The 12,347-nt window shown below is 31.2% G+C and overlaps 1 protein-coding gene across 1 annotated transcript; it reads left to right on the top strand.

Moving 5' to 3' along the window:
* Window positions 1–5,146: 5,146 nt before the first annotated feature.
* On the top strand, window positions 5,147–9,141 carry LOC122579823 (frataxin, mitochondrial). Its single transcript, XM_043752057.1, has 5 exons — window positions 5,147–5,455; window positions 5,940–6,012; window positions 6,800–6,847; window positions 6,935–7,029; window positions 8,880–9,141. The coding sequence occupies exons 1-5, from the start codon at window positions 5,184–5,186 to the stop codon at window positions 9,007–9,009; spliced, it is 618 nt and encodes a 205-aa protein (XP_043607992.1). The 5' UTR covers window positions 5,147–5,183; the 3' UTR covers window positions 9,010–9,141.
* The last annotated feature ends 3,206 nt before the right edge of the window (window positions 9,142–12,347 follow it).

Genomic DNA, 12,347 nt, shown 5'->3' with positions numbered 1-12,347 from the left:
ATCCATTGCCGCCTTCCACAAAAGTAAGTTACTTTTTTTTGGGACCCATTTGCACCAATCAAAAACATACGTGTTGCTGTAATCTTTTCCACTTGATAACAGAGCTCTAACACCTCGTGCCGCCAACACATTGTCCTTGGAGCCCATCCAACCCATTTGTCGAACCCTTGAGACATACAGTGCTTCTTTTTAAAAGCAACATTTACACATGAAAGTAAACGAATTGATACAGTCGAGCCCGATATATATATATCAACACAACATGCATGTGAACATCGCTTTTTTTCATAAACTTTTGTGCAAGCCTATTTCTTGCTGCATCATCGTATTATAATTTTACACTTTTTGTAATGTTTGTTAAAGGAGATTAATTAAAAACTCATCTAAAGAATTAATCATAGTTATTCGTTCATCGATCAATACAAATATAAATTTCATGTGAACTCTATGTCCTCTAAAAACGCCCATTATGCTCCCTTTAAGGCTTTGAGGAGTGAGGGGTTCTTAGAACTCCCATTTTTACTATATGATTGACACATGGAGTTCCTTTGGTAACGGGGGTTTCCTTTGGAGTGAAGGGTTCCCCATAACCCCCGTTTTCATTCGGGGTGTAAGAAATGAACCGGAGAACCAAAAAACCGGTCCATACCGCGTGATCCGAAACTGAAAAAAACCAAAACCCAAAAAACCCGATGTGTAACGGTTCGGTTACGGTTTTCAATATTCATTACCCGCGGTTAACCGAACCGAACCTAATTTTGTTATATACCAACATATAATCATATATATATATATATTTACACATATATGTATTACATGATTACATCATTTACATATCAATTTAACTAATTTTTTGTATTTGTTGCCTACAATATTAACAATTTTACTAACTTTTTTTTTCACAATCTATGATTAGTCTAGGATATTCTAAGTAATTATATATATATATATACATACTCTTTTTAGAAAAAGTTTTTAACTTTGTTTAAAATATTTATCTAAAATATAAATAATATCATATAAAAGACATTTTAAGTAGTAAATCATGATATTCTTAAATAGAAAGTTGCATTGCATAAATATAACGTGTAAGATAAAAGTAATTCAAAATTAGATGTAATGTATATTTATTTATAAAACAAAATATTAATGTAGTTAAATGTCTATTATACATAGAAAAATTAATTAATACAATGTAACTTGATTATTATAATTGAAAACTTAAACTTTATATAGCATAACTTTAATAAATGGTTAACCAAAAATAAAACCAAAATTAACCGACTTTTTTGGGTAACCGATTTTTGGGTAACCGAAATTAACGTTCAAAATTTATAACTAACCGAACTGAACCGAAACCCGAAAAACGGTTCAAAATTTCTAGCTAACTGAATCATTTACAGCCCTAATTTTCATGGTTCCACTTTGCCACATGTCATCCTAGCTATAAAGTCATGATTGATTGCTTCTTGTACTATAAAGTCAAAGGAAAAGAGGAAGTGAGTAGCGTCCAAAATCGAACGGGGTGGAGAATTTTTTTTGCCCAAAACACCCCTGGGGGCGGTGTAGCGGGCGTTCTCGAGGCATTCCCGGGGCATTCCACGTACTTTTTGGGCGTGCCACATGGAAGAAACGCCTTATTCCTAAGAGCCTAATGGTGAAAATGCATCCTTCACACATTTCTTTTAACAAATGTACCAAACTTTTATGGTTTTAATTAGGTGGCATGCAATGAACACCTCCGAATGTAATAGCCAGATATGGATATAGATAATAGAAGGATATCCAATTTTGTTTTTGTGTTCCACTTTTGAATATAAATTCAAAAATCCATACACGTAAGTTGAAGTTGACTATCCAACAACCATCAAGTCAACAACGAGCCAGTCAGTCAGTTAATTGTAGAACATAGGAAGAGAACATGTTACACACTACTTATAAGATGGGTTTAGTAGCCGAAAGTGTAAGAAACTTTTACACTTTTTCTATTGTATGAATATAACTTAGATTTGGTGCATTGTAGGAAGAAACTTTATAAAATTGTTCAAATAATGTAAAAGTGTATACGTGGCAAATTATATGAGCTAGTACGTGTAATTTTTTTATTGGTGCATGTCAAAATGTTACATTATTTGAATAGTTTTACAAAAAAAATTTCTACAACGCACCAAATGTAAGTTACATTCATATAATTGAAAAAATATAAAAGTTCATTGCACTTATAAATACTAAACCCTTATAAGATAGACAACGATATGAATTTTATTAATGGCTTAATATATTATTACGTACTTGACACAAGGTTAGAACTCTAGCTTAAAAACGGTATTACTCATTATAATATCCTGACACAAGGTAAAACTTTTTAGAATGGCATGAATTCTTCAACATCCATCTGATTAAAAGAGTGGGATGTGAATAGTTTTTTTTATTTTTATTTTGTCTTTCACATGCAATTATATATCTTGGAAACGAATCATGAACAGTAAATCAAGCAGAGTTGCCCGTTAGCCTGCTTGATTTTTTTTTTTAAATTCGTCTTTTTACTTTTTATCACATAATTATTTTTTTATTTTATTTTGTTTTTCATGTGCAATTATATATCTATATGAATAGAAAGCGAATCATGAACAGTAAATCATGCAGAGCTGCCTGTTAGCCTGCTTGATTTTTTTTTTTTTTAAATTCGTCTTTTTACTTTTTATCACATAATTTTAATTCTTTTACTTTTGGTATGAAAGTTTTGTTTTACTTAGTTTTTAAACTTTCATCTTTCTAACTTTTGTCACGAAAGTTTCATTCACTTTACCTTTTTATCACACTTTTATTTTTCTAATTTTTGCCACAAAGGTTTTATTATCTTACTTTTCACCATATAACTTTTGTTTTCTTAATTTTCGACAAGCTTTTTTCCATTTCTGGCATGCAACTTTTAACATTTTTACTTTTTGTCGTATAACTTTATTTCTTTTACTTTATTTATTTTTAAAATTTTTCATTTTTTTAACTTTTGCTACGAAAGTTTTAGTCTCTTTACTTTTTATCACATAAATTCCTTAATTACCATGAGTTGTAAATTTCACGTGTCGTTATCTTTTTCAGGGTAACGCCCACACACTGTGGGATGACCATTTTTTTTTTTGTCTTATTCTGATTTTATCGCATATCTACAATTATTGCAGCACGCAACACAGTCGTTGAATTATACTAGTCCAGGACGCGTTTGGTTCATAGAATGTTTTTGGAAGAAATTGAATCTTTCGAAGGAATTGAAATATGAAGGAATGAAATTTGATGGAATGTTTTTTATTTTTTGGGAATTCAAGTGACAGAAGGAATTAAATTCCTTCCTCCATTCCCAATGAATGGAGATTCCATCAAATGATTGAATGTTACATACATATGAAATGAGATTACTCCTTCTTTGAACAACCAAACGCACTAATGAATAGAATTCAATTTCAATTCTATCAGATTCCATCAAATTCTGTGAAACAAATGCGACCTAAAAAATTTTTAAAATGAACACCAAAAATATACCAAAACTTGATTTGGACCATTAAATTACTTGTATGATGTATCATACAATCCTTTAAACACATCCCAAATCCTTAAGGTTCTACTCATGCAACCTACATGAATCAATTCTTATGATTCTTAATTTGACTACAATCATGCTAATGATGTTTTTAAATATTCAACGAGAATAGTATGGTGGTGGGATGACGACGGTTGGCTTAACAGACTAGGCGTCTTTATGATTATAGATGTTAATGATTTTAAAAAAAATTATGCTATGAGCTAATTTTTATTAGTTAGTTTCCACCTATTTTTGTCAATATGTGATTAAAAAAATATATTAATATAAGATTACTTCATTATTATTATTATTAGTTAGTATATATGATGATAGATTGAATGACAAAATAGTTAATTAAATTATTTGTATATATTGCAAGTTTTGGGGTTTTTCACTTCGAATATACTTGTAACGACGGCTCATGGTCAATGATATGTTGACCGGGTTTAGATAATCCTCGACCCGGAGCCGATTAAAAATTCTCGTCCCATACCTAGACCCGGACCCGACAGACCCCCATTTGTTTACTAACTGTTGGATAATGGTTTCTCCACGAGTAATTGGGGATCAGTTAGATTCTCTTTTTGATAAAAATCATGTGTTACAAGAGACTAAAAAGCAGGGTTCATATTAGATGTAAATATGTCACATATAAAAATGACAACCTAATTAATGGATCAAATCATCAAACCGAACAGCACAACAACAACCCAAAAGGGTTCATTTGATGTAAATGTGTCGCATATAAAAATGACAACCTAATGGATCAAATCATCAAACCCCACAACAACCACCCAAGAGATGCACCAGACCTGCATGTTTTGAATATGGAACGAGTCTTGCACTCTCCACTTTTAAATTATTGCTTCGCAATTAGGATATATTCATTCCCATGTTCACTTTTATTATTTGCTTGCAATTAGATTTTACGTCCTTGTTTAAAGATTGTTCTCAGCACGTACGTTAGTTTTTGTGTATTTAGGTAGCACTTGATGAAAAAGATGGATATCATAAAATTCTTTTCTCTAGTGTAACTCTGCAAGAAATATTCTATCATATCAAATATAATTGTCACTTATTACAATTATATATGTGATTTTTCTCAAACTAGTAATGTAATATATAGGGGAGGGTATATGAGTTCGGAACGGGTTTCAGATATACGGGTCGGGTATGCGAGTTTTCATCTAAAAACATACCCGGACCCGCAAATAAATTCAAAACCGTCCCATACCCGGCCCTAGACCCGCATATCCAAACCCGGCCCAACAAAGTCGGGTTTTGGGTTTCCCCATCGGGCACGGGTTTTCTTGCCATACCTGGGTACGGTAAGACTTCATCATGATACGATAAGGTTTCATTGTAACCCGATTGAATATTAGAAAAAAAAAATTAAAGTATGCAGTTAAGCCCAATACAAGAAGCCCTTTTTTGATGAAGAAAGATGCGGTATTAGAAGCCCAACCAACTAACTTAGCTTCTTCCTTCCAAGATCCAAGTAATCCAACCCCCCTGATCTGATTAAAAACCACATACAAGTCGGGCCAAAAAAAAAAAAAAAAAAAAAAAGAAAGAAAGAAAAACCATTTACTGACCGAGTAAAATGGCTGCTGCTTCTTCCTCTCTGAAGTTGCTAAAAAGAATATCAATCAATTCCATCATACACCAATCACGCTTTTTATCATCTTCTTCATCATCCTCAAATCCCACATTTCTTTCTCAATATTTAAATTACCCCCATTCTGTTCCTCCTTCTTCTTCTAATTCCATTTTATGTAATAACAACATCTATAATCAAAGTAGTCATATTTGTAGTCGTAGTAGTAGAAATATATGTTCTAATTCAGAACAAGGACCTGCCCCCATTGATTACAGGTCCGTTTTTCTTTTATCATTCATTTTTGTTTTAGGGTTTAGGGTTTATGTTTGGTTGTGAAGTTCCACAATTTGAAATTCTAACTTCTACAAGGAACTATTAAATTGTATAGTTTTATATCAATATATGGTTGTTTGGGCATTTGATTCAGTGAATGCTTTTATTTTTAATTTTTTGTGATGCCATGTATAGCTGTATATGTGCCTTCTTTTTTCTTTTTTTTTTGTGTGTGTCAGAATAATATCTATTTTTGGTGTATATTTCTTACCAGAGTGGGTGGTATTTCGTAATTTGTTTTGAAAATGGTGTGATTTTACAACACATTTTTGATCATGGTAGTCACTCAGTGTTGGTAAGCTGATTAGGATCTTTTAAAGATGGATTATATAAATACGTCGAACAGATATAAAAATATAACTTTTGAGCTATCAATTGTTTTCTTATGGGAAGAAATGAAATTGCTAATATATAATGTGCATACAGTGCTTTGCTACAGGAGGAGGAATTTCATAAACTAGCCGATGCAACAATTCAAGATTTGTTAGAGAAGATAGAGGTAAATCATCTTTATTTAAAGTTTTCAACTTTAGTTACTTATTGATATCTTCAATTCATTGTTTTCTGATTCGGTAGGTAGGGATTCGTAAGCTAGATGTGGTTTAGTCTAAAGGCCCAGAGAAGCATTACTTATGTTGCCGTATTGCAACACTCTTGTTCTGCTTCCTTGTTTAGTAATAAAACCCAGCATTCCCGCTTTATCATAAATGTCTTTGCTTGAAAGTTGGAGACAACTTGTTTGTTTGGTTTTTAAAGTCTGAACATCTATTATCCATGCTGATGTTTTTCTTTATATCTACAGGATTCACAAAGTTAAAATTCTAGGAACAGTCAATCGTTTTAACATTTAGGTTCATTGTTACCATTCTGAGTATTTTCACTTTTCACGTTTCCTGCAACAATTTTGAGTGTGTGATCTTTACTCCAACATTAGTGTATAAAATCCTACATTTCATATAATATCAATGTCATAAATCAGCATCCCATCCCATGTTATTTTCTTGCGCCTGCGTTTTAAAGTTCACAGCCAACCAATGAACAGAAACACCTCGGATTACATATTTGCATTTCTACTCAGAACTCTAGGCGTCCGAATTTGCTTACTTAGTCAAGTTTTTTGAAGAACCTTCGCTAGTTTCTGCACATAACTAACTTTTTCAATTTGGTGTTTGCTTCTTGCAATGAGTATACTGCATTTTAATATTAACACAATTGTTAGTGCTTATATAACTGTTGCATTATATCCAGGCTGTTTTTATATCTTTTTTCTTCTCACTGTTTAACAGGAATATGGTGATTCTGTGGATATTGATGGTTTTGACATAGACTATGGGGTTAGATTCAGTTTTCATGTAACTTTGTTATTTATTTTAGATTAAAGGTGTTGATTTCTTATGCTAAATTCACATTGGATTTCACAGAACCAAGTTTTAACCATGAAGTTGGGGAATTTTGGAACTTATGTATTGAACAAACAAACACCCAACAGACAGATTTGGATGTCTTCACCTGTGAGGTACAAACGCTTTACAAAAACCTTCGTATGTTGGCTTCTCAGTTTATGATATATTTCTTGATATTCATGTGTGTTATTTATATAGTCTTAATGTGAACTTAGCATAGGCGTATAAGTGAGCTTTTTTGCCACTATAGTACATGCTTTGACATTACAGTTTTATTTTGAATAGTTTGTTAATGATAATTTTATGACCAGTTTCTAACTTGTAAGATTTACATATATTTGTTGTTTATTGAATAATCCTGCATCAGTTGAATTTAGAGCAGTAAACATGTGGTGTGTTACATATATGTACCAATTGAAATGTCGGTCTGAATCAAGTGAATTTTAATTAGTTATTATTTATTTTTAATATAGATTATATATATTACATGCAAGTAAGGTTGCATTAGAGGTTAAAGTATATTAAATTACCGATGTACAGTGTTGTAAATAACGGCCGTTATAACGGGAGGTCCAACTTTACGTTAAGGGGGTGGGAGGGTAAATTTAAAGGTTTGAGTCAATAAGGGTCAAATAACGGATTTAACGGCCTTAACGACCGTTATAACGGGATTTAACGGACAAATAATGGGATTTAACGGAGCTTAACGGTCAAAAGATATCCTTTTTGACTATTTTTGTTAGGATATTGCTAATATATTTATTTTTTATATAAACTCCTTTATATCTTATAGTCTCCGTTATAACGCCGTTATAACTCCGCGAAATGAAATTTAACCTTAAAGGTGGTTGACCACCGAGCGTTATTTACAACCTTGCCGATGTAAATATTAGGTCTTGTTGCCATGTGGTTCTCTTAGTATATTATATAATCTATCAGAGATGTAATGAGGTCTCATGATTGGTAAAGGCCTTACTCTGTTCCTCGTCTAAGGAATAGCGGCGTGGGGGCTTCTAATACTATTGGCTATAAAACTCTTGGGAAATTTGTTTTTTGTGCTGATGCATGGTCACATGGAGATATATCTTTAATATACAATGTGATTAAAGTTTGAAATATTATATGATCTTCAACAGTCAACATTCTAGAAAAACTTTGTATTATAAAAATGTTAGAGAAGTTGTCGATCAAATTAAGTTCATGAACTTAGTTGTAAATCACCAAAGGGTTCTATTGTAGTTCTAAGGAATGATTCATTCTAAACACTGCATGTGGTAACCGAATTAGACAAGTAATGTGGTTGGTCGGTATGCTATAAGAAGTCTTTATCATGGATGTAAATGGATCCAGTATTCTTTATCGTATGAATATACAAGTTGCTCATATACAATGCTTATGCATGCATGCTTACTGGATTCTTGTTTATATATTATGCACTAATTAAACATTTGAATGAGCATTCTGAATAATATTTCGAGAACTGTTTCGAAGACAGTAAGTGATACTTGATAACATGAACTAATATAACCTAACATGTCTTTTATTTTCCAAGGGTTTTTCCATGCACGTACTTTAAATTAGTATTTTTCATCAATATAAATTTACCGGTAACCCTCCTTACCAAAATAATAAAGATACAGATTATTTCATGAAATGCAAAAACTGGTTATATTTCCTACTCTTTGAAGTATGAATGGATGATGTCTGACTTTGCACACAGTCTGGGTAAAATGTTGGAGTCGGTCTATGTGTCCAGTATATTAGCTGCCTTTAGTAGTTGGATTAGAAATATGGCCTCGTTAAAGAATGTCACATAATTTACGCTTCTTGTGGTTGTTTTTCTTTACTTATTTGGCATCAATCCTATTTGTAAATTCAAACAACATGTGTTCATATTCATGAGTGAGGTTGTTATTGACTTATTGTCTTTTAACACGACATTACTTCATTTGTTTTCATGCAGTGGTCCTTCAAGGTTTGACTGGGATCGAACTGCTGAAGCTTGGATATACAGGCGAACAAAGTCTAAACTCTTGGAAATACTCGAAAACGAAATCCAGCAACTGTGTGGTGACCCAATAAAACTTTCTTAAACCTTCTACTGTCACAAAAACTCATGTTACTTGTACTTAAAAGAGCACCTTATCTATCTGGTGACTGGATTTTGCAGTTTTTGGGTTTCTATTAGCTCCAGTCCAGGCAATAAAAGTTATATTTCTCTTGTTTGTAATGCACGTAATAAGATTTTACCTGTAAAGCCGTATCGGGCAAACATACAGATATATTGAAAATAAATAGTCGAAACGGAAAGCAAGTGGATAAATCAGAGGGGACATGAGTTTGGTTTGGTTTAACAAATGTCAAAATAGTTTTCGTTTGAGAACATACACAAAAAAGTATCAAGTACTCGTTGCTTCTACTTTTTATTCGTCATGTGAGTAGTTGGTTCAAAAATAGCCAATACCTTCCTAGAAGGACTAGAGTTTTTATAAAAATAGTTTTTTCAGTGGGACAAAAGATCCAATTAAACTTGATACATAATAATGGTGAATTCTGTGGCTTATATTAACACCTAAAATAACATTTGTTACTCAAAAGGTTGGTTCAAAAATGTTTTCAACAAAGAATAAATAAAATAAGGGTTTTGTTTAGAACAATACTAGGTTGTCAGAAATATATTGTACTCGTAAATGGAAAAAAGATTTGTTAATTTATTATATACTCGTAAATGGTAAAGAGGTTTGTTAATTGTTATAAACTTGTGATCACGGTGACTATCGATCCTAAATGCATTAAATTGACACTAAAGTGTAATTACTTAATACTGTAGGAGGAATGTTCATACGAGTACTAATATTGAGTTGAATTCAAATGTGATCCTCGTGTTCCCTCGTTTAGAGTAGTAACTCGACCTAATTTTGGCACACAAAAAAATATCGGCCATTTTTAAAGTAATTTTATATTTCACAAGCTATTATCAAATGTGATTATAACTATATATATGCAATTGTAAAGTAAAATTATACGTGATTAAGAAATTTGAGTACTCATGTTTGCATTTTTCAACTATTTTCCTCATTTCATAGCACAATTCTAAATAGGGTTGTCTTCTTAAACTTGAAAAAATTTCTAAATACAAATCAATAATTATGGTTTGTATATATCGATATATTCTTTTTTTCATATTTGTTGTAAATGATGTTTTAGATTAATTTAATTGAATTTTCATGTTTTAGAAAAGAAAAAAGAAAAACATATGGATGAAATGGACATTTGTGGAGTAAGAAAGGAGGCAGGAGTTTTGTCCACGATACATTTGCTTTGAATAGAAGTTGTCATTGTCAATTTAAAAAAGGGGTCATAATCACACAACCTCGAATATCAACCATAAAATCTCTAATAAATCATTTGTTTTTTTCAAGTTGTTGAGAGAATGTTGAGTTTATGGCCACACATACCCTCAACCACTCATCTCTCAATTTTATTTCTCATCTTTCATTTTCTTTAGTATTTGGTCTATGATTCTCACAATCTTGACCAGTTTTGTTAAAAGAATTTTGTTATAAGAACTCTAAAATACGCATTAGAATTTTTTTATAAACTATTATTTAAAAATAACTTTAGCAATCTTATATAACAATTTATTGTTACGCCTTATCTATAGCTTTAAAGTTATGACTTATGAATAACAAACTCTTTAATATTGTAACTTTTGGAAAAACGCTTTTACGAACTGCAACGACTAAGGGGTAGAAACGAGTGCCTTAATCGTACCCGGCTACTGCAAAGTATCATTTTTAGGAAAAACTCCATGAAATGTGTCACTCCAAGGTGTCGAACTTAACCTTATGGGTAAAACCTCATACTTCAACTAATCGAGTTGGTGCCATTAGTTGGATTTAAGGCTCGTGTTATATACATGTAAAGATTAATTTATTAATGTTAAAATATTTTGTAGTATTTTATGTATAATAATGTTCTATAGTTAGATAAAATTTTAGTTAAACACTTGTATGTGTAGTTTTATTTGTTCGTTAAAAAAATTACTCGTATATGTATACGCCTCTTTGTTTTTTTCTTTTAATGTTAACCTTGGGTCGCATAATTACGTCTCCTTTACTAAATGGGTCAAATTTTGCCACTTAAGCAACTCTTAAGTCTAACTTACAGATTTTATAACCAACATAACAGTAATATAGCATGATGCATGTACATACAAATGTTAAGCCATTCAAATTAAATCAAATCAAATTAATTGCAAATTTTGTACTTGATAAGAATGAAACGTTCAACTTGTTGATACAGAATGAGTTATGAGGATACATGCACGAAGTACCACTTGAGCTGACGCCCAGTCGGTATTTATAGTTTTGTTTGTAACCATCATTCACGAAAAAGTTGACAACACTACTTGTATAGTTGTATGTACAAGACAATGGATAAAGGATATGATAAGAACACCATGTATATAAAGCAAATTTGCGGTAAATTGAAGATTTGTAGAAGCAGTATAGCCATTTATACTAGGTAATTGTCTAAAATACTCCTCTCCACAAAAAACAACTCTCTTCTTATTTGAAAGTCTTAAATTTAATTGATTGCCTGCCCACTTATATTATTTTTATAATCACTACATAAGATATCTTGTTAATGGGTGGAGCGGATACCATGCTAGTAAATGATAGTAATTATCTTTGTTATCATCAATAAAAAAGACGGATTAAAACAATTATTAGATTGATCCCATATTAATAAATTTCAAGTGTGATATTGCAATAAAACAGAATCTACAAAAGCATATTCCGAAAGATAAAAATAAAATGGAGAAGTAAATTAAATATAGTATTGTTTTGTATGTAAATTGAATGACCCACATATTAGTTTTTTAATAAACTTAAAAAAAAAACTGAGTAAACTTGTGATTTTGTTTGGTTGATTAATCATTTTCTTTTTAATAAATTAAAATATTAACATGTGAGTGGTTTTTATCTATTTACATTAACAACGATATATTTACTTCGTCATTTCCAAAAATACAAAATATTATACAAACAGTTATACAATGTAAATTTTTTTGCCTAAACTTAGCTTCTCAAAAGCAACTTATATAAGCTTAAAACATAAGCTATAAGAGCATCCAAACACTTAAACGAGCTCACCTAAAAAAATACCCATAAAACATGGTAAAAAAAAATATCTTAAATTGTTTTGAAGCCCAAAGGATCAAACAATGGGCATCAGATATTTTAATTTAAATAACAAAAGCATCAACCAAACCAACACTCAACCATACACAAAATCCACTTTAGAAAATGTGTGTTGACAATTATAGTTAATCTCACCCACTACATTTCTGAGGTTACAAATCAAACATTACCTTTTAAACTTAGAGAACTGAAATATTCTTTTAACAACACTTAGCATAACATAA

This window comes from Erigeron canadensis, chromosome 8 (genome assembly GCF_010389155.1).
Source record: "Erigeron canadensis isolate Cc75 chromosome 8, C_canadensis_v1, whole genome shotgun sequence".
Classification (NCBI taxonomy): Eukaryota; Viridiplantae; Streptophyta; class Magnoliopsida; order Asterales; family Asteraceae; genus Erigeron; species Erigeron canadensis.
This window is presented reverse-complemented; position numbering and strand designations above follow the sequence as displayed.